Source organism: Mobula birostris (genome assembly GCF_030028105.1).
Source record: "Mobula birostris isolate sMobBir1 chromosome 1 unlocalized genomic scaffold, sMobBir1.hap1 SUPER_1_unloc_1, whole genome shotgun sequence".
Lineage (NCBI taxonomy): Eukaryota > Metazoa > Chordata > Chondrichthyes > Myliobatiformes > Myliobatidae > Mobula > Mobula birostris.
In genome coordinates this window covers 946,480-970,714 of record NW_027274035.1, presented here as the reverse complement: position 1 = coordinate 970,714, position 24,235 = coordinate 946,480, and the positions used below count along the sequence as shown (strand labels likewise).

The 24,235-nt window shown below is 41.9% G+C and overlaps 1 protein-coding gene across 1 annotated transcript in view; it reads left to right on the top strand.

Annotated features, from left to right (window-relative positions):
- The window catches only part of LOC140191985 (regulator of G-protein signaling 22-like), a 204,855-nt gene that overhangs the window by 151,900 nt on the left and 28,720 nt on the right, over nt 1-24,235 (top strand). Inside the window, exon 18 of the mRNA XM_072249889.1 lies at nt 9,736-9,894. Coding sequence (XP_072105990.1) covers nt 9,736-9,894 — 159 coding nt within the window. The remainder of the gene's footprint in view (nt 1-9,735; nt 9,895-24,235) is intronic.

The following is a 24,235-nucleotide window of genomic DNA, read 5'->3' as shown; positions in this document are numbered from 1 at the left end:
TAGCACTCACTGGTGCAAGCACTGAATATACCATAGTCTGAAGAACTGTGAATGGAATTGAACTTTGTACAATCATCAGAACAAAGCTCCTCGCCTCCACTAGCCTGTAGACCACCCTTGAGCAAAGTGTAGCACCTGCTTAGCCCCCTTGAAGCCATGGGAGCAGGTGGATGGTCATCTGAGCAACTGGTGCATATCACAAATCCTGGTTATGTGACCACTGACAATCTCTGGAGTATTGATAATGGCTGGGGTCACCTGTCTTGTAAAGACACTGTCCAGATGAAAGCAATGGCAAACCGATTCTGTAGAAAACTTTGCCAGGAATAATCATGGTCATGGAAAGACCATAATCACCTAAATCATATGACACATAACAAACGAACAATCATCAACAAATATATCTGCATCTGGTTTATGGTTGAGCCATGCGATTGATGGAGTAACTGAAGACAGTTGAGTCAAGGTAATTATCCTGAAGAACTTCTACAGTGACTTTCTGGAACTGGGATGATTCATTTCCAACAATTACGAGCACCTTCCATTGTGCAAGATACAACTGCAGCCATAACAGTGTTTCACTTTGAAGTTAGATTCACCAATGCTCCTTGATGTCACTCTTGGTTGAATAATGCCTTGATGTCAAATCCATCACTCCCACTTTGTCTCTGGAATTCAACTCTGGTCCTTGATCGGACAAAATTTGTGTTGAGATCTGGAGTTGATTAGTCATGGAAAACCTCACATTTGGTGGCCATGTATAAATTCAGGAAGGGTAAGATGAGGAAACACGAACTAATACTCATAAAGGGATCAGAAGTGGAGAGACTGAGCAATTTCAAGTTCCTGGGTGTCAAGATCTCTGAGGATCTAACCTGGTCCCAACATGTCAATGCAGCTATAAAGAAGGCAAGATAGTGACTATACTTTATTAGGAGTTTGAAGAGATTTGGGTTGTCACCTAAAACACTCTAAAACTTCTATAGACGTCCCATGAAGAGCATTTTGACAGGCTACATCACTGTCTGGTATAAGGGGAGTGCAGGGGCTACTGTACAGAACCAAAAGAAGCTACAAAAAATTGTAAACTAGTCAGCTCCATCTTGGGTACTAGCCTCCGTAGTACCCAAGACAACTTCAAGGCACAGTTCCTCAGAAAGGTGGCATTCATTATTAAAGACCCCCATCACCCAGGACATGCACTTTTCTCACTGTTACCATCAGGAAGGAGATACAGAAGCCTGAAGACACACACTCAATGATTCAGGAACAGCTTCTTCCCCTCTGCCATCCAATTGCTAAATGGACACTGAACCCATGAACACTACCTCACTTTTTTTATATATTATTTCTGTAGTGCACTCTTTTTAATCTAACTATTTAATATACATATATATACTTACTGTAATTGGTTTACTTAATTTTTTCCTTCTGTATCATCCTTCTGTAGCAGTACATTGTACTGCTGTTAGTAAGTTAAATTCCAGTGCACATGCCGGTGATAATAAAAGCAATACACACAAAATGCTGGTGAACGCAGCAGGCCAGGCAACACCTATATGAAGAAGTACAGCCGACGTTTCGGGCCGAGACCCAAGGGTCGACTGTACTTCTTCCTATAGATACTGCCTGGCCTGCTGCGTTCCACCAGCATTTTGTGTGTATTGCTTGAATTTCCAGCATATGCAGATTTTCTCGTGTTTCCAGTGATAATAAACCTGATTCTGATTTTGATTCAACGAGCAGATTACTGGCGAGTCCTGACGAAGGACCTCGGCCCAAAATAACGACTTTTTTTATTTGTTTCCACAGATGCTGCCTAACCTGCTGAGTTCTTCCAGGATTTTGTGTGTGTTGCTCTGGATATCCAGCATCTGCAGAATTTCTGGTGTTTATTATTGGTTAGCAAGTGCCACCTAATTACACTGTTACAAGTTCTGTCATTTTTGCAACTTCTGAGAGTAAATCAAGCTAAAAGCATTCAGTCATACCTTGCACAAAGGAACGCTGGAGTATTTGTTGGAGTTTAACTAACTACACTACAGTAATTCACTGTAGGAGTTCTCTAGGCCCAACCATCTTCGTCAAGGAGCTTCCTTTAATGGGAAGTACTGAAGTGGGCTGTTCAGACATTGGGCATTATTTAGTTCTATTTACCACATTTCAGTAAGTGAAGTAGTCCGTGCCTGAACAAAGCAAAGTCTGGGCAAAATCAGGCATGCCTGAGAATTTGCAAGAAGATTTACACCATTGGAAAACCAGTCAATAATAATTCCTCAGGACCCAATATTTGAACATCACAATTTCAGATGGGCTAGTTTTCCTCTTGTGGCTATTTCAGCTGTAATATTCCTGTGCTTCTTTTCTGCCTGTATATATTTCAAGTGCTTGATATCTTTGCACAGCACCATTGACCTTATCAACCCTACATCTTGCTGTGCGGCACCATCAATTTTGTAAAGTTAGTTAGATTCTCAACATTTGGCAGTTTACAGCTGGGTGTCTATGAGGCGCTGTGGACCATCAGCACCAGCAGAAATTACAACACCATAATCTGTTAACATAGGACTGACATATCTATCCCTCACTCTCTTGCTAGACCATCATTCCTGCATTGGTAAGAACTGCAAATAGCACATTGGGAGCAGCACTAAGCATATCTGAAATTTATAAGATACCAGCCTAATGAAGCTATAATACATGACTATTTACATGCTAAACAGTAAAAATACCATGCAATAGATAGATCTAAGCAAAGATCTGTAGCCCTATTATAGACTTAAAGTGTCGTGGAACAATACAGCACAGATACAGTCTCCTCGATCGTGAGGAATAGCCTGTTATGGCCACCTTGTCTATGATTTTAAACATTTCTATAAGATCACCCTCCCCGATCGTGGGGAATAGCCTGTTATGGCCACCTCGTCTATGATTTTAAACATTTCTATAAGATCACCCTCCCTGATCGTGGGGAATAGCCTGTTATGGCCACCTCATCTATGATTTTAAACATTTCTATAAGATCATCCTCCCTGATCGTGGGGAATAGCCTGTTATGGCCACCTCATCTATAATTTTAAACATTTCTATAAGATCACCCTCATTGCCCTACATTCCAAGGAACAAAGACCTAGCCTAGCCAACCTCTCTCCGTAACTCAGGCCGTCCAGTCCCAGCAATATCCTCATCAATCAATTAACCACAGCTTTCCTATAGTGGGGTTGTAGCCCTTATTATAGACTCAAAGAGTCTAAAACTGTACATGCACTCCAAGTGCAGCCTCACCAACGATGTACACAACTGTAACATGATGTCCCAGCTGCTCTACTCAATGCCCTGAGTGATGAAGGCCTGTATGCTAAATACCTTTTCCACCACTCTGTCTACTTGTGAGGCTGTTTACAATTAATTGGGAACTTGTACTTCCAAGTCCCTCTATTCCATTACACTCCCCAGTACCCTACCATTCATGATACGTGTCTGATGTAAACTTGACTTTACAAAGTGCATCACATCACATTTATCTGTATTCACATCTGTTTGCCCCTCCTCAGCTCACTTCCCTAACTGATCAAGGTCCACTTGTAGTCTATGATAACCTTCAACAATACCTCCTAATTTTGGGTTATCTGAAAATTTATTGATCAAGCCATGTGTATTTGCATGCAAATCATTTATATAAATAATTAATATAAATTGCAGTATAATTGAAATTCTCACTCAAATGGAAGATGCAATAGTTCGGTCTAACACTTCAACTAAAGTATGTTCCAGTAAAAAGCGAGGACAGTAAGGGTGGGGAGAAACAGCCTTGGAAAACTAAGGAAATAAAAGAAGGCATCAAACTAAATGCAACACACACAAAATGCTGGAAAAAATCCGCAGACCAGGCGGCATCTATGGAAATTGAATAAACAGTTGACATTTTGGGCCAAGGTCCCTCTTCAGGGCTATCAAACTAAAAACTCCTGTGTACGAAGTCGGCAAGAGCTGTGGGAAACTGGAAGATTGGGAGCACTTTAAAAAAAGCAGCAAAGAATCACTAAGCAAGTAATAATGAAAGTAAAGTAGAATACAAAATGTAAGAACAGATAGTAAAAGTTTGTATAATGGTTAAATTGAATGTTGAACCTTCAGAAGATGACACGGGGGAATTAATATTGGGTAATGTGAAAATGGGCAAGGCCTTGAGCATTTATTTTGTGTTGGTTTTCACCATGGAGAACAGATCTAACATGCCAAAGGGATGCAGTGGGAGTTGAGGATCTTGATACAATTGCTGTCACTAAAGAGGTAGTGATGAGAAAACTACTGGGCAAGACTAGAAGACTAGTAAACAAGTTCCCTGGTCCTGTTGAGATGAAAGAAATAGCAGAAGTCATAGCTGACATGTTTGTGATAATTTACCAAAATTTTCTAGACACTGGTCAGGTCTCGGCAGATTGAAAGACAGTGAATGTCACACCACTGTTTAAAAAAGGATGTAGGCAAAAGGCGGAAATCTATAGGCCAGATAGCTTAATGCCTGCAGTCAGGAAAATGCTTGAAGCTATTATTAAGGAAGAACTAGTGAGACTTCTAGATAGAAGTGGTTTCATTAAGCAGACACAGCAAGTCCTGTTTGACAAACTTACTGGAGTGCTTTGAGGTTATAATGAGCACAGTGGATGGAGGGGAACAGTTGGATGTTATATACTTGGATTTCCAGAAGGTGCCACAGAAAAGACTTATCCACAAGATAAAGATGCATGGAGTTGGGGATAATGAATTGGTATAGATAGAGGATTGGTAAATCAATAGAATGCAGAAAGTTGGAATAAATGTCTGGTTTTGATAATTTGGAAGATGGGACCATGTATAATGTATCTAAGTTTGCTGGTGACCCTAAATTAAGTAGAAAAGCAAATTTTGTAGAGGATGGAGAGAGTTGGCAGAGAGATAGATAGGTTAAGTGGTTAAGGGAGGGGTCTGGCAGATGGAGTACAACATTGGTAAATACAAGGTCATCCACTTTGGAAGGAAAAATAGGAAGTAAGATTATTATTTAAAATGGTGAAAGATTTATACTGCTGTGCAGAATGACTTAGGAGTGCTTGTGCATGAATTACAAAAGATTGGTTTGGTTGCAACAGGTTATCAAGGAGGCAAATGGAATGTTGGCCTTCACTATAAGGGGGATTTAATTTAAGAGCAGGGAAGTTATGCTGCAATCCTACAGGGTAACAGTGAGCTTGCACCTGGAGTACAGTATGCAGTTGTGGTCTCCTTACTTGAGGAAATATATACTGGTTTTGGAGGCGGTACAGAGGAGGTCCACCAGGTTAATTCCAGAGATGAGGAGGTTAGCTCATAAGGAGAAATTGATTCACTTGTGCCTATACTGCTAGAATTCAGAAGAGCGAGAGGGGATCTTATAGAAATGTATAACATTATGAAAGGGCTAGATAAGATAGAAGAAGGAAAATTGTTTCCACTGGTAAGTGAGACTAGAACTAGGAGACAATAGCCTCAAGATTTGGGGAAGTAGATTTAGGACGGAGATAAGGGGGTACTGCTTTTCCCAGAGAGTAGTGAATCCATTGAATTCCCTGCCAAGGAAATAGTAGAGGATGCCTCATTAAGCACATTTAAGACATGGTTAGATAGATTTTTGTATATCTGGGGAAACTAAGGGTTACGGGGGTGGGGGAATCAGAGCTGAGTCACTGGCCAGATTAGTCATGATCTAATTCAATGGTAGAGCAGGCTTGACAGGCCAGAGGGCCGACTCCTGCTCCTATTTCTTATTCTTATTCCTCTTTAGCCTCACTCAAAGTCCAAGGATACACTTTGTCACACCCTATAGATTTAGCCATCCTAATGTGTTGTAAGACTGCAAATATCCCCTCCTTGGTGTAAAATGAATTCTTTTCAAAACATCTCCCCTTTTTTTTCTCCCATCCCTAGTAAATATCGAGGAGAAATATCTGTTAAAAATCCTGCAGATTCCCTGTTGATCAAGACATCGGCAGCCCAGAAGATGTCCAAGGAGACCTATTCTCTCTGTAGCTACACTTTTACACTTAATATAGCCATTGAATCTCTTGGTATTTACCTTAATCTTACCAGCATACTCTTTCATTGCCCTCCTGATTTCCTTCTTAAGCATATTCTTAATCTTTGATCAGGTTATGAATAGTAGTGGACAAATGAACAGTAAAAGAAGGAGGAGGCTCCAAAAATATCTCCATTCTCAATGATGGCAGCACTCAGCACCAGTGTCCTAATGGCAAGTTTGAAGCACTTGCAACAACATTTAGCCAGAAATACCACATACTGTACATTATCCGTTTGGGCTTCTGCCTGAATCATCATCATCGAAGCAAGTTTCCAGATAACTAAATTCACTCCAAATAAGATCAAGAAATGGCTGCACACACAGGATACAGCAAAGGTTATGGGACCAAACAACATTCCATTATTGAAGATGTGCTCTCTAGAAGTAGCAGTGCCTCCAATCAAACTGTTCCAGCTTTTACAATATTCCCATCTATCCAACAAAGCTAAGGTACATTCACTAGAAATGGGCCAAATCCAGTCAGGCAAAATACTGTCCAATCTGTCTACTCGCTGTCAACTACAGTAATTCCTGAATAATCACAATTAGTTTAAACAACACAAGAATTCTCTTTGTAGTTTCAAACAAGATTCATTGAATCTTTAATTTCACAACTCTTTGTCACACACTTCTTTAATTTACTTTCTCAACCTTCAAAGCTCACTACTTGTATTTGGACATTACTCACGCTTGGTCAACCACCTTCTTTTGCCTGTTGCATCATTGCTGTTTAGGGCAGCAATGAAAGTCTTCCATCTCAGGCAGCTTTCATGGCTTCCTTCATCATGTAGGTAGCTTCCTCTCGGTTTAATGTCTGTCATACAAGTCCCGGGTAGAAACTCAGGAACACCGGCCGCACGCAGATATAGAAGTATTCTTCATTGTTATTTCCGTAACAGTTTTTTTTTGACCAGTCAGAGTTGTTAGCCTTGAGTTGAACCCCTGAACCTGGAGGAACAGTAGAATACTCTTAGTCTGGCCTCTATCCTTTGACCTGTTTAGCACAGGTGACCCAACAAAAGCCAAAGCATAAAGCCCTGACTCCAGCCAGCATAGCTTTCAGGTCATTGAGGCACGCAAGCCTCCAAACCTTGACATGGTTGTGGTCCTCTTGGAGGTTGTTCAACCTGGCTGGGGTTCAGTCTTGACGAGTTCCCTGAATCCCTGACTCAGAGTCATCTCCTTCAGCGGTTTGTCTCTAGTGTCATAAGGCAACTTTTTGTACATTCCTTGGCATACTTTCCAAAGATTGCCATTTCAATCGTTACCATATGAGTACATGTAACACTCTCTTGGCCAAGTTCTCACGTTGATTCAGTCCAGCTATCAATCATGTGGCCTTCCTTCAGTTTGTATCTTTGTTCTTGATTGCCAGCATCTCTTTCTAGCCAGAAATGTCCTCCCAGAACCCAATGAGATACTTGACATTACTCTGGCTGCTACCTGCCCAACAGCACAACAGGAGTACCAGAAGAAGTTCACTGGTTGAAAAAGATGGCTCGACACTACCTTCTGATTGTCAGACATTGCATGCCTTGCCAAAGGTGTCCAGGATCTGAAAATGAGTTTCTATAAATGGTTCACTACTACCTCTAAAAATAATGTAAGTTGGGAATTTTGGGCTTGATGTGCTAATGTTGTTCATTGAGCTAACAAGGTATTTCTGTAACTAATGAGGTTATTCACAGTGCAGATAATAAACTTACAGAATATGCATCCATGAAACCTCTGGAAGAAAATTATTAGAAAATTTTAAAAATACGTCTCCATTATTTTGGAAACACAAGAAAGACTGCAGATGCTGGAAATCTGGAGCAATACGTGAAATGCTGAATGAACTCAGCAGGTCAAACAGCATCTGTGGAGGGAAATGGATAATCAACGTTGACTGGCCATTTCTCTCCACAGATGCTGCCTGAACCGTCAAGTTCCTCCAGCACTTTCTGTATCCGCTGCAATTATTTTCGTCCATTTTAAGAACAAATTCATGGACCAAGGGCTTCCATTACAAATTCCTTCATGAGTTCCTAATATAGAATCTTTGCATGTAGGTCACATGTAGATGATGTAAGATATGTGCATTTAAAGGATTAGAGACTCCTGTTGTATCCATCAAATAAAATACAGAAATAACTTAGTCAGTTTCTTTCTTTAATTTCCATGGAGACTGAATCTGTTACCTGAGCAATAGTTGGCCAACTCTTTCCCGGCTTATTTCCACCACTACCAAAGGTTAAAATCAGCTCTTAAATCTTTTGGTTTCTCTTTGCATCAGTTTCCCCAATGTATGATTGCCATGGGAATTTAAACATTTAATAAAAAACTTGAAATGTTACATATTTAGACATAAAGTGCAATTCTATGAACCTAGCTGAAAGACTGCCATGTGCACAATTGGGGAATTTGATCCCTCCAATTAACCTTAATATATACATTTAGAAGACACATTTCTTGCACCAGCATTGCATAATTATAATGCTATTTTTAAGAAATCAGTGGGCCAAATTGCATTGACAGTTTGCCAGTAGATTTGTGAAGATCTCAGTGTTGGCTGAATTGTTGGCTTTATGGCCAAGTTTGCAAATGATACAAAGACAGGTGGAGGGGTAGGTAGTGTTGAGGAAGCAGGGAGTTGGCAGAAGGGCGTAGATTAGGAGAATGGGCAAAGAAGGCAACTGTAATGTTAGCATTTATTTCAAGAGGACCTAAGTATAAAAGGAGGTTATAATGATAAGGCTTTATAAGGCATTCGGCAGACTGCATGGAGTATTGTGAACAGTTTGAGGTCCTTTAGTAAGAAAGGGTGTGCTGGCATTGGTGAGGGTCCAGAGGAGGTTCATGAAAAAGATTCTAGGAATGGAAGATTTACTTTATGAAGAGTGTTTGATGGCTCTGAGTCCGTACTCACTGGAGTTTAGAAGATTTAGGGGGGGATTTCATTGAAATGCCTATATAGAGTGGATGTAGAGAGGATGTTTTGTATAGTGTGGGAGTCTAAGACCAGAAGACACAGTGTCAGAATACAAGGATGTACCTTTAGAACAGAGATGTAGAGGAATTGCTTTAGCCAGAGCGTGGTGAATCTGTGAAATCCATTGCCACAGATGGCTGTGAAGCCCAAACCATTATTTAAAGTGGAGGTTGATATGTTCTTGATTGTTAAGGGCATCAAAGGTGATGGAGAGAGGTCAGAAGAATGGGCTTGAGGGGGATAATAAATCAGCTATGATGACTCAATAGTTCGAATGGCTTAATTTTACCCCTATGTTGTATGGTCTTATTAATATATTTATTTTTGTATTTTGCTCAGGTGATTCTGGATGTCTCTGATGATCAAACACAGGAAATAATGCACAGGTTATCTTAGTTTGCATTGCCCGAAAACTAGTCACTATTTATCACTATTTGCCTTCAAAAAATTGTGTGGTTCTTCATGATAGCGAAGCTTCGCTAGGCCCAACTTACCATAGGACTGGGAGGCTCCAAGATTATTAGTAACTGCGCCACTATTAAAGACTAGAGTGTGGGGGGGGGGTGTTGCCCAGGTGATATTGATTACAAGGAGCATGCTCAAACTGGTGCAATCTAGCTGAGTAATTTCAAAATGTTGAAACCATTTAAAAATTATCCTTTTCTAGATAATGATGTTAGCTGGAGGATGGGGCAAATTGCTCCATGAACAATTGTCTTCAGAGGTTCTAGTTGAAGTACAAAGATATATAAGAAGACATATAGAAAATACATGGTTGCCAATGTTCCTGGCCACACCAGAGTTTGCTGAGAGACACAGCATGCAGGTACAGTAATTCTGCAATTCACCAAATTATTTATCAAGCCTTATTGGTAATATATTGCTTCCTGTAAACCTTACATTGAAATTTCCTGCATAACATTCACCTCTTATACCCAGACAACCGGAACATGTATATCACACTGTTGTTCATTGACTGCAGTCATCATTCAATACCAACCATCCCTCAAAGTTTATTGTTAAGCTCCAAGAGCTGGGCATCTGTACCTACCTCTGTAATTGGATCTGCGACTTCCTCACAGGAAGATCACAATTAGTACAGATCAGAAACCTGGTCTCCTCCTCGTGGACATCAACACAGGCACATCTCAGACTCTGTACTTAGACCTCTTCCCTACTCACTCTATGCATATGAATGCATGGCTAAGCATAATTCCAATACCAGCTTCATATACACCAATGTTGTTGGTAGAAACTCAGATGTCCAACGAGGAGGCTGATTGACTGGTGCCACACAACAATCTCTCACTCAGTGTTAGAACATAGAATAGTACAGAGCAGTACAGGCCCTCCGGCACACAATGTTGTGCCAACCCTCAAACCCTGCCTCCCATATAACCCCCCACCTTAAATTCCTCCATACACCTGTCTAGTAGTCTCTTAAATTTCACTAGTGTATCTGCCTCCACCACTGACTCAGGCAGTGCATTCCACGCACCAACCACTCTCTGAGTAAAACACCTTCTTCTAATATCCCCCTTGAACAGCCCACCCCTTACCTTAAAGCCATGTCCTCTTGTATTGAGCAGTTGTGCCCTGGGGAAGAGGCGCTGGCTATCCACTTGATCTATTCCTCTTAATATCTTGTATACCTCTATCATGTCTGCTCTCATCCTCCTTCTCTCCAAAGAGTAAACCCTAACTCCCTTAATCTCTGATCATAATCCATGCTCTCTAAACCAGGCAGCGTCCTGGTAAATCTTCTCTGTACCCTTTCCAATGCTTCCACATCCTATCGTAAGCTGAACAGAACTGGACACAGTACTCCAAGTGTGGCCTAACCGGAGTTTTATAGAGCTGCATCATTACCTTGCGACTCTGAAACTCTACCCTTCGACTTATGAAAGCTAACACCCCATGAGCTTTCTTAACTACCCTATCTACCTGTGAGGCAACTTTCAGGGATCTGTGGACATGTACCCCCACTTCCCTCTGCTCGTCCACACTACCAAGTATTCTGCCATTTACTTTGTACTCTGCCTTAGAGTTTGTCCTTCCAAGGTGTACCACCTCACACTTCTCTGGGTTGAACTCCATCTGCCACTTCTCAGCCCACTTCTGCATCCTATCAAAATCTCTCTGCAATCTTCGACAATCCTCTAAACTATCTACAGCATCACCAACCTTTGTGCCATCTGCAAACTTGCCAACCCACCCTTCTACCCCCACATCAAGGTCATTAATAAAAATCACGAAAAGTAGAGGTCCCAGAACTGATCCTTGTGGGACACCAGGAGTCACAACCCTCCAATCTGAATGTACTCCCTCCACCACGACCCTCTGCCTTCTGCAGGCAAGCCAATTCTGAATCCACCTGCCCAAACTTCCCTGGATCCCATGCCTTCTGACTTTCTGAATAAGCCTACTGTGTGGAACCTTGTCAAATGCCTTACTAAAATCCATATAGATCACATCCACTGCACTACCCTCATCTATATGCCTGGTCACCTCCTCAAAGAACTTTATCAGGCTTGTTAGACACAATCTGCCCTTCACAAAGCCATGCTGACTGCCCCTGATCAGACCATGATTCTCTAAATGCCCATAGATCCTATCTCTAAGAATCTTTCCCAACAGCTTTCCCACCACAGTCGTAAGGCCCACTGGTCTATAATTACCCAGATTATCCCTACTACCTTTTTTGAACAAGGGGACAATATTCGCCTCTCTCCAATCCTCCGGTACCATTCCAGTGGACAACAAGGACATAAAGATCCTAGCCAGAGGCTCAGCAATCTCTTCCCTCGCCTCGTGGAGCGGCCTGGGGAATATTCCGTCAGGCCCCGGGGACTTATCCGTCCTAATGTATTTTAACAACTCCAAAGCCTCCTCTCCCTTAATATCAGCATACTCCAGAACATCAACCTCACTAATATTGTCCTCACCGTCATCAAGTTCCCTCTCATTGGTGAATACAGAAGAGAAGTAATCATTGAGGACCTCGCTCACTTCTACAGCCTCTAGACACATCTTCCCACCTTTATCTCTAATCGGTCCTACCTTCACTCCTGTCATCCTTTTGTTCTTCACATAATTGAAGAATGCCTTGGGGTTTTCCTTTAACCTACTCGCCAAGGCCTTTTTATACCCCCGCCTTGGTCTTCTCAGCCCCTTCTTAAGCTCCTTTCTTGCTTCCTTATATTCTTCAATTGATCCATTTGATCCTCGCTTCCTAAACCTCATGTATGCTGCCGCCTTCCACCTGACTAGATTTTCCACCTCACTGGTCACCCATGCTGCCTTCACCCTACCATTCTTTATCTTCCTCACTGCGACAAATTTATCCCTAACATCCTGCAAGAGATCCCTAAACATCAACCACACATCCATAGTACATTTCCCTGCAAAAACAGCATCCCAGTTCATACCCGCAAGTTCCAGCCTTACAGCCTCATAATTTGCCCTTCCCCAATTAAAAATGTTCCTGTCCTCTCCGTTAGCAAGACCAATGAGTTGATTGTGAACTTTAGGAAGGGGAAGACAGGTGACCATGCACCTGTCCTCAATGAGGGTTCAGTGGTGGAAAGTGGGAGCAACTGCAAGTTCCTTGGTGTCAACATACAGGGCTCAAAATACAGATACAGCCATGAAGAAGGTACACCAGCATCTCTACTTTGTTAAAAGCTTAAAGAGATTCATCTTGTCATTGAAGACTAACAAGGTTCTACAGATGTACAGTCGAGAGCATTCTGACTGGTTGCATCACTGGCTGACATGGAGGTTCCAATGCATAGCATCAAGAGAGACTGCAAAAGGCTGTAGACTCAGCCAGCTCCATCACGGGCAAAACCCTCCCCACTTTTGAGGACACCTTCAAGAGGCGGTAGCTCAAGAAGGTGGTATTCATTATAAAGACTCGCACAATCCAGAAGCATCCCTCTCCTCATTACTACAACAGGGAAGAAGGTACAAGAGACTTAAAACACTCAACGTTTTAAAACAACACACATCAAAGTTGCTGGTGAACGCAGCAGGCCAGGCAGCATCTCTAGGAAGAGGTACAGTTGACGTTGTGGGCCGAGACCCTTCGTCAGGACTAACTGAAAGAAGAGCTAGTAAGAGATTTGAAAGTGGGAGGGGAAGGGGGAGGGGGAGATCCAAAATGATAGGAGAAGACAGGAGGGGGAGGGATGGAGCCAAGAGCTGGACAGGTGATTGGCAAAGGGGATATGAGAGGATCATGGGACAGGAGGCCCAGGGAGAAGGAAAGTGGGGGGTGGAAAACCCGGAGGATGGGCAAGGGGTATAGTCAGAGGGCAGAGGGAGAAAAAAGAGAGAGAGAGAAAGAATGTGTGTATATAAATAAATAACGGATGGGGTATGAGGGGGAGGTGGGGCATTAGCAGAAGTTAGAGAAGTCAATGTTCATGACATCAGATTGGAGGCTACCCAGACAGAATATAAGGTGTTGTTCCTCCAACCTGAGTGTGGCTTCATCTTTACAGTAGAGGAGGCTGTGAATAGACATATCAGAATGGGAATGGGATGTGGATTTAAAATGTGTGGCCACTGGGAGATCCTGCTTTCTCTGGCGGACAGAGCGTAGGTGTTCAGCAAAACGATCTCGCAGTCTGTGTCGGGTCTCACCAATATATAGAAGGCCACATCGGGAGAACCGGACGCAGTATATCACCCCAGCCGACTCACAGGTGAAGTGTCGCCTCACCTGGAAGGACTTTCTGGGGCCCTGAATGGTGGTAAGGGAGGAAGTGTAAGGGCTCATGTTAACATTTTAAAACAGTTTCTTCCTCTCCACCATTACATTTCTGAATAGTCCATAAAATTATGAACACTATTACTCATCTTTAAGAGATCACAGAAACCAACCTCCCTTTCATTGACTCTGCCTAGACTTCTCACTTCCATGACTAAACAGCCAACATATTTAAAGACCCCACCCACCCCAGAAATGTTCTCTTCTCTCTCCTCCATTAGGCAGAGATAAAAAAAATCCCAAAGGATAAAACCACCAGGGTCAAGGACAGATTCTATTCCACTATTATAGGACTATTGAATACTTCCCTAGTAAAATAAGATGGACTCTTGGCCTCACAGTTTATGTTGTTGTGACCTTGCACCATACCATCTGCCTGCACTACACTTTCTCTGTAACTATAGCACTTTTTTGACATTTTGCTATTGTTCTATTCTCTGTTCTACTCAACACACTTATAATGAATCGATTAGTATGAACAGTTTGCAAGACAAGTTTTCACTGTACCTCAGTACATGTGACAATAATAAAACAAGTTAATGTCAGTAGTGAGACTTGGCTGCAGGAGGGGCAGGACTGGCAACTCAGTATTCTGTAGTTCTGTTGTTTTAGACCTGACAGAGTGGGAGGCATTACTAGTCAGGGAAAATACTGCTTCGTCAGGACAGACTGGAGAACTCAGGAGGTGTTATGGGTGGCAATAAAAAATGAGAAAGGTATGACCACATTAATAGGGCTATATTACAGACAATCCAACAGTCCGAGGGACTGGGAGGAACAAATTTGTAAAGAGATCACAGACCGCTGCAAGAAATGTAAGGCTGTATTAGTAGGTGATTTTAGCTTTCCACATATTGACTGGGAATCCCGTATTGTAAAAGGACTAGATGGGATAGAGATTGTCAAATCTGGTCGAGAAAGTTTCCTTCATCAGTATGCAGAAGTCCCAACAAGAGAGAGTGCGATACTGGAACTGCTATTAGGGAATGAGACAGGGCAGGTAACAGGAGTTTGTGTAGGGGAATACTTTGCCACAATGACCACAAAGCCATTAGTTTCATAGAAAATATGTCTGGTCCGTGGGTTAATATTCAATTTTGAAGGTAACGGAAATGATCTGGCAAGTGTGGATTGGGACAAGCTATTTTCTGTCAAAGGTGTACTTGGAAAGTGTGAGGCCTTCAAATATGAAATTTTGAGAGTACAGAGCTTGTATGTGCCTGTCAGAATAAAAGGTAAGTATAACAAGTGTAGGGAACTTTGGTTTTCTAGAGATATTGAGGCCCTGGTTATGAGAAAAAAAGGAGCTTCATAGCAGATAATGCAAGTAGGAACAAATGAGGTGCTTATGGAGTACAAAGATGCAAGAGAACGCTTACGAAAGAAATCAGGAAAGCAAAAAGGCAGCATAACAAGATGAAGGAGAATCCTAAGGGATTTTACTGGTACATGTAGCCTGGGGAAAAATACACACACAAGACAACAAATACTTTTTCGTGTATTAAATTCCTTTATCTGTTTTAGATGTTTTATTGCAGAAAGAGGGTATCAAAATAAAGTCGACAAAATAAATAAGAAAAACAGTTCCCGCTATTACAATCTCATCTTAACTTCAGACTACACCCTTGTTACGTATGCATTACGAAAATAACTAAAACAAAATATACAAAACCAATATGGTAGTGGCAATTCTAAAAAACAATACAAACAACATTAGAATCCCACCAACCCTGTACATTATACACATTGAAAATATGAATAAATACATCTCATCTCACTAAGAGATATAGTCGCATAAAACATAGAACAATACAGCACAGTACAGGCCCTGCAGCGCATGATGTTGTGCTGACCTTAAAACCTACTCTAAGATCAATCTAACCCTTCTCTCCTATATAGCCCTTCATTTTTCTATTGTAGGGTAATGTGTATGTTCATCCATCGTCAACGTCGATGGGGACCTCAACACCATTATGATGGTGTCGAGACTAGCACGTGACTTGGATTTAAGTGAGGGAGAGTTGCGCAGCATCAGCCTCACTCTCTCTTCCCAATTCCCATCTGGATCCAGTGGCAAGACAGAGTCTAGACGGCTGGAGATGGGACTAGGCGCAGTGGATGACCAGGACGTCTTCTGTGTCTTGTCGTGCTCGACACGTTCCACGACGCTTGCAGAGACCACCTTCTTGACTGTTGGACCTTCCACTGGTCTCGTCCGCTCAATCCACCGGTGTCTGTCTTCACATGTTGGGATAGACAACTCCCTATCTCACCTGTCGGCTACTCTCACCTGGTTTAGCCGGCTTGTTGAAGCCGTTGCCCGGGGTGTGGCCACTGTCGCATGCAAACAGCTACGGGGAGCCACAGGTGGGAGCTGAGTGCCAGGTGGGGACCAAAGGTGGACTAACCGCCTTGAAAAGGCTGCGACATGTTCCCCCACCAGAGGTGCTACCCCTCCCTGACACCTCATACACCCCTAGAGTAATGTAATAGGTGACAGATGACACAAATTGTTCATAATTTAAACTGTTCTACATAATTCATAAATGCCTTCATTGAGTTGTGTTCACTTTAGGAGACAGTGTCTGGCATAATCACATCAGTGAAAGGCGACTGCTTTTGGTTGGTTTGTAATGGAAGTAAAGGGCTGTGGCTTTTGTTAAGCACATAAAACGACTTAGGCGATCCCAGAGTTACTAAATAACATACTGTAACTTGAAGCTGCGGCATTTTGGGAGTAGCATGCTACCATGTGGATTGCACAGGCTGAAGCCCATTTCACACTGCAAAAAATCACCACGAACAATACCAAACTATGCTGTAGCATCACTAAATAGTTCCACTGTAGCCAGAGTGGTGAGTCTACTAGAACCACCTGCACATGATAAATAGGTCACTCACATTTGACACACATATGCTTAACTTCCAAACACATATAGGCTAGACCTTGAAATGAGTTCTCCTCGCTCACGCTAGTAGGCCAATTAAGGAACTTAGCAATCGTGCTGTCCAGGGCTGATCAATTTACTCACAAAAATCTTTCCTCACCAAACCTGGGAAAAGCATTCAAACATCGTCCTTTCTAGAACATGGCAACTCTTCGTTCTACTCCACCCATGCAAAATGACACCACTGTTTTCTCTTAAAGGCACAGGAAGCTATTGTAGCACTAGTGCACTTTAACAATAAAAAATGGTATTCAACAGTCACCTGGTTACATACATTAAGAGCAAGATGATTGCTAGTGATAAATTTGGTCCTCTGGAAGACCAGAATGGTTATCCATGTGTGGAGCCTAAACAGATGGGAGAGATCTTAAATGCATTCGTTGCATCCGTATTTACTTGGGAGACAGACATGGAGTCTTTAGAAGTGAGGCAGAGCAGCATCAACTTCATGGACCCTGTACAGATTTATAGTGGAGGAGGTGTATCCTACCCTGAGTCAAAAAAGTGTGGGTAAATCTCCAGGGCCTGATAAGGTGTTTCCTCAGGAAGTGCAGAAATTGCAGAGATATTTAAAACACCCTTAGTGAAAGGAGAGGTACCAGAGGATTGGAAGATAGCCAATGTTGTTTTGCTGTTTAAAAAAGGCTCTAAACATAAACTAGGAAATTATAGGCTGGCGAGTCTGACATCCACAACAAGCTGGAGGAACTCAGCAGGTCAGGCAGCATCCGTGGAAAAGATCGGTCGACGTTTCGGGCTGGAACCCTTTGTCAGGACTGTAGGGGGAAGGGGCAGAGGCCCTATAAAGAAGGTGGGGGGAGGGTGGGAAGGAGAAGGCTGGTAGGTTCCAGGTGAAAAACCAGTAAGGGGAAAGGGGAAGTCTGACATTAGTTCTGGGAAAGTTATTGGAAGATGTTCTAAGGGACCAGATGTATAAGTATTTGGATAGATGTGGACTGTTTAAGGATAGGCAGCATAGCTTCTAGGTCATATCTAACCAATCTTGTAGAGTTTTTTGAGGAAGTTACCAGGAAAGTGGATGAAGGCAAGGCAGTAGATGTTGTCTACATGGACTTTCGTAAGGCATTTGACAAGATCCCACATGTGAGGCTGGTCAAGGAGGTCACTCGGTATTTAGGATGAGGTAAGACCAGCCAGGATAGGTCTTACACAGTGGACTGTAGGGCACTGAGGGATGTGGTAGAACAAAGGGATCTGGGAGTACAGGTACATATGTACTATCTATGTATTGAGCACAGGAGATGGCGTGTTATGCTGAAGTTGTATAAGACGTTGGTGCGACCTGAGTTGGAGTATTGTGTGCAGTTTTGGATGCTTACAAACAGGAAAGACGTAAACAAGATTGAAAGAGTGCAGAGAAAATTTACAAGGATGTTGCTGGAACTGGAGGACCTGAGTTAGAAGGGCAGATTGAGTAGGTTAGAGCTGTATTCTTTGGAACGTAAGACGACAGAGAGGAGATTTAATAGAGGTATACAAAATTATGAGGGCTATAGCTAGGGTAAATGCAAGCTGGTTTTTTCCACTGAAGTTGGGTGGGACTACAGTCTGAGGTCATAGCTTAAGGGTGAAAGGTGAGAAGTTTAAGGGGGACATGAGGGGAAACGTCTTCACTCTGAGGGTCGTGAGAGAGTGGTCCATGCAAGCTCGATTTCAATTTTAAGAGAAGTTTTGATAGGTTCATGGCTAGTAGAGATATGGAGGGCTATTGTCTTGGTGCAGGTCGATGGGAGTAGGCAGTTGAAATGGTTTCAATGTGGACTAGATGGGCCAAGGACCTGTTTCTGTGCTGTACTTCCCTAGGACTCTATGTAATGATGAGGTTTTATAAGGCACTGGTAAGGCCTCACTTAGAGTATTATGAGCAGTTTTGGACCTCTTATTTAAGAAAGGATGTGCTGACTTTGGAATGGGTCCAGAGGAATTTTAAAAGAATGATTCTGGGAATGAATCACTTATCGTAAGCAGACCAATTGATGGTTCTGGGCCATTACTCACTAGAATTTAGAAGAATGATGGAGGATCTTATGGAAACCTATCAAATCTTGAAAGGCCTAGTTAGAGTGGATATGGAGAGAATGTTTCATCTGGTGGGGGAGTGTAGGACCAGAGGGCACAGCCTCAGAAAAGAGGGATGTCCATTTAGAACAGAGGTGACGAGGAATTTCTTTAGCCAGAGGGTGGTGACTCTGTGGAATTCATTGCCACAGGCAGCTGTGGAGGCCAAGTCATTGGATATACTTAAGGTGGAGGTTAATAGGTTCTTGATTAGTCCGGGCATGAAGGGTAACAGGGAGAAGGTAGGAGAACGGGGTTGAGAAGGAAATGGATCAGCCGTGATAAAATAGTGGAGCAGACTCAATAGGCCAGATAGCCTAATTCTGCTCCTATGTCTTACGGAATGAAGTCACAGCTTACCCTGGCACTCCTTTGCTCTTGGGTCCAAGCAACAATGTTGTAAATCTTCATTGCATCTTTTCCAGTCTTTTCTGTAACACAGAAGGAAAATCTACACATAATATTTCAGGTGCGGCTTCATCAATATCTTGTGCTTCCACGACTTAATATCCCAACTCTTATACTCAATGTGAAACACTTTTACCACCCTGTTTCCCTGTGATGCCCCTTCCATGGAAGAATGTTCTGGTATTCCTTCATCTCTCTGTTGTACAGCACTTTTCAGGGTCCTACTGTTCACTACGAAGAACTCCACAAAATGAAGCACCTCATACTTATCTGGTTGCCATTTCTCAGCCCACTTACCCAGTGGATTAAGATCCCTTTCTATTTTGATAACCACTGTCTACAACAGCACCTGTTTGTGTTATCTACAAACTTACCAACTGTGCCTTGCTCAAAATTCAAAGGACATTTATTATTAAAGTATACATACATTATACAACCTTGAGATTCATTTTCTTACAGGCTCAACAAAATCATTTATATAAATGACGAACAACATTTCAGGGTCTAGATCTGAACCCTGTTGTACCCAATAGTCACAGATGCCCACTCCAAGAAACACCCTATTCCCAACACCCTCTGCTTTGTACCATCAAACCAATATTGTATCCACTTCACTATTGCTGCTCTTCCTGGATGCCATGTGACCTAACCTTCCAGGCTAGCCTTCCATGTGGGATCTTACCAAAAGCCTTACTAAAGACATAGCTTGTCCAACCACTCCCTTGTTATCGTTATTACGTCTTCAAAGAACTCTATTAGATTTGTGGGACATGATTTCCCATGCACTAAGCAGTGCTGACTATCCTAATCACTCCTTGTCCATCTAAGTACTGATAGCCGCTGTCCCTCAGTATCTCCTCCAGTAACTTGCCCACCATTGATATCAGGCTCACTGGCCTGTAGTTCTCTGGCTTGTCTTTGTTGCCATCTTTAAATAACAGCATAATATTAGCCACTCTCTAGTCTTCAGGAACTTCACCCATGGTTAAAGAAGATACAACTATCTCTGTAGGGACCTCAACAATTTTGTCCTCAGCTTCCCACACAATCCAAGGATGCACTTGGTCAGGCAGAGGGAATTTATCAACCTTCATGTGCTTTAGGGTCACGACTACCTGCTTTTTGTTAACTTAGAAATGGTTCAAGACATTGCAACTAATTTGCTTCAATGTCTTAACTTCCATGGTCTTCTCCACAGTAAAAAAAAAACTGATAAAAATGTTCTTTAAAAATGTCACTCGGTCTACAGTGGTTCCATACATAGATGGGTCATGCTGATCTTTAAGGGGGACCTATGCTCTCCCTAGTCCCCTTTATATTCTTAATAAATCTCTTGAAATTTTCCTTAAACTTGAATGCCAGATCCTGTTATGTTTCTGCCATCCTGATTTCCTGCTTAAGTGTTTTCCTACACTTCTTGTATTCATTGAGGGATTCACGTGATCCTAATTGTCTAGACCTCACGTACTATACACTTTTTTCCTGACCATCTCATCCATCAGGACTTCCAAAACACGCAAGCTTTCCTTTCACCCCGACAAGAACCTGCTGTTGAACCGATATCACCATTTTAGAGCCTCCCACTTGCAGTCATCCCTTTACCCTCAAATACTGTCACCCAAATGACATCTTTAAGTTCCTGCATAGTGCCTAAGAGATTGACCTTGCACCTACTTACAACCCTTATTTGTGGACCAATTCTACCTTTCTCCAAAATAAACTAATGGAATTATGGTCATTGGCCCTGAAGTGCCCTCTCACTGATACACCAGTCACTTGCTGTACCTCAGTTTCTAAGAGGAGATTCAGTGTTACACCCTCTCTACTAGGGCCCTTTATATTTCGATTAAGGAAACTTTCTTGTACATATTAAATATTAAAGAGTTCCACACTGTACAAAACCTGTGCTCTGTTGGTGATCCAGTTAACATTAGGGAAGTTAAAATATTTATCACTTCTTGCTGTAAAGTAAAGCTACTGAGAGAATTCTGAAAGCCTAAGCTCTGAAAACACTCCTCTCCTCAGCTATATAATGTATCTGGTTTTCAAAGCAGAGAGTCTGGAAATTAACTCCTTACCATAGATGGTTTATGAGGTAGAACAGTAGTTAGCAAAACACCCATTATAGCCCCAGTGACCCGGGTTCAATTCCCACTGCTGTCTGTAAGAAATTTATATGTCCTCCCTGTAACAATATTTCCCAAATATTGATTGGCATCTCCCTAGAGTGAGGAGTTTAGATGGGGTGGAGTTTGTTAGGTATGTTCAGGAAGGTTTCCTGACACAATATGTAGATAAGCCTACAAGAGGAGACGCTGTACTTGATCTGGTATTGGGAAATGAACCTGGTCAGGTGACAGCTGTCTCAGTGGGACAGCATTTTGGAGATAGTGATCACAACTCTACCTCCTTTACCATTGCATTGGAGAGGGATAGGAACAGACAAGTTAGGGAAACGTTTAATTGGAGTAAGGGGAAATATGAGGGTATCGAGCAGGAACTTAGAAGCATAAATTGTAAACAGGTGTTCTCAGGGAAACTTATGGAAGAAATGTGGCAAATGTTCAGGGTATATTTGCATGGGGTTCTGCATAGCTATGTTCCAGTGAGACAGCGAAAGGATGGTAGAGTACAAAAACCAGGGTGTACAAAGGCTGTTGTAAATCTCGTCAAAAAAAAAGAGCTTAGAAAAATTTCAAAAAAATAGGTAATGATAGAGATCTAAAAGGTTATAAGGCTAGCAGGAAGGAGCTTAAGAATGAAATTAGGAAAGCCAGAAGGATCTGGCAGATAGGGTTAAGGAAAACCCCAAGGCATTCTGCAAGTATGTGAAGAGCAAGAGAATAAGATGTAAGAGAATAGGACCAATGAAGTGTGACAGTGGAAAAGTGTGTATGGAACCGGAGGAAATAGAAAAGTTACTTTTTTTTTTAAGATTATGAGGACACGCAGTCCTCTTTTATTGTCATTTAGTAATGTATGCATTAAGAAATGGTACAACATTCCTCTGGTGTGATATCACAGAAACACAGGACAGACCAAGACTGAAAAACTAACAAAAACCACATAATTATAACATATAGTTACAACAGTGCAACAATACCATAACTTGATGAAGAACAGACCATGGGCACAGTAAAAAAAGTTCAAAGCCTCTCGAAATACTTTGCTTCAGTATATACTACAGAAAAGGATCATGGCGATTGTAGGGATGACTTACAGGGGACTGAAAAGCTTGAGCATGTAGATATTAAGAAAGAGGATGCACTGGAGCTTTTGGAAAGCAAGTTGGAAAAGTCACCGGGACTGGATGGGTTGTACCCCAGGCTACTGTGGGAAGTGAGGGAGGAGATTGCTGAGCCTCTGGTGATGATCTTTGCATCATCAATGAGGATGGGAGAGGTTCCGGAGGATTGGAGGGCTGCAGATGTTTTTCCCTTATTCAAGAAAGGGAGTAGGGATAGCCCAGGATATTATAGACCAGTGAGTTAGCAAATTGATGGAGAAGATCTTGAGAGGCAGGATTTATGAACATTTGGAGAGGCATAATATGATTAGGAATAGTCAGCATGGCTTTGTCAAAGGCAGATCATGCCTTATGATCCTGATTGAATTTTTTGAGGATGTGACTAAACACATTGATGAAGGTAGAGTAGTAGATGTACTGTATATGGATTTTAGCAAGGCATTTGATAAGGTACTTCATGCAAGGATTATTGAGTAAGTAAGGAGGCATGGGATCCAAGGGGACATTGCTTTGTGGATCCAGAACTGGCTTGCCCACAGAAGGCAAAGAGTGGCTGTAGACAGGTTATATTCTTCATCGAGGCCAGTCACCAGTGGTGTGCCTCAGGGATCTGTTCTGGGACCCCTACTCGTTGTGATTTTTATAAATGACCTAGATGAGGAAGTGGAGGGATGGGTTAGTAAATTTGCTGACAACACAAAGGTTGGTGGTGTAATGGATGGTGTGGAGGGCTGACAGAAGTTACAGTGGGACATTGATAGGATGCAAAACTGGGCTGAGAAGTGGCAGCCCAGGGTCTATGACCCTGTTGGTTTCCTCCCACATTCTAAAGACGTGCAGGATATTAGGTTAATTGGTCACATGGATGTAATTGGGTGGTGTGGGCTTATTGTTACTGTGCTGCATCTTGAAATAAAACAAGCAACTCGGAACTACACAGTAAATCTATTTTAATTATTACTCGCCATAAAATGTAGAAAAATGCAATTTAGTGAATACTGTAAAAGAGTTACCAATTCAGCAATTGGTCATTACTATCCACCAGGTTCAAGAACAGTTACCACCCCTCAACTATCAGGCTCTGAATAGAAGGGGATAACTACACTCACTTGCCCATCATTGGAATGCTCCTACAACCAATGACCTCACTCTAAGGGCTCTTCATCTTATTATGTATTGTTCTCCTTATTTGTTGCTATTTATTTATATTTGCATTTGCACATTTTGTTGTTTTCTGCACTCTGGTTGATCTTTCATTGATCTTGTTATATTTACAATTCTATAGATTTGCTGAGTATATCCCACAAGAAAATGAATATGGGTTGTATATGGTGACATATATGTACTTCGATAATAACATTTACTTTGAACTTTAAACTTCTGAACTTTGAAACAATTGACATTCAAATATGTGAAAATCATCAAGTGAAATACAGAGGCATGCAAAAGTTTGGACACCCCTGGTCAAAATTTCTGTTACTGTGAATAGCTAAGCGAGTAAAAGATGAACTGATTTCCAAAAGGAATAAAGTTAAAGATGACACATTTCTTTAATATTTTAAGCAACAACACTTTTTTTTATTTCCATCTTTTACAGTTTCAAAATAACAAAAAAGAAAAAGGCCCCAAAGCAAAAGTTTGGGCACCCTGCATGGTCAGTACTTAGTAACACCCCCTTTGGCAAATATCACAGCTTGTAAATGCTTTTTGT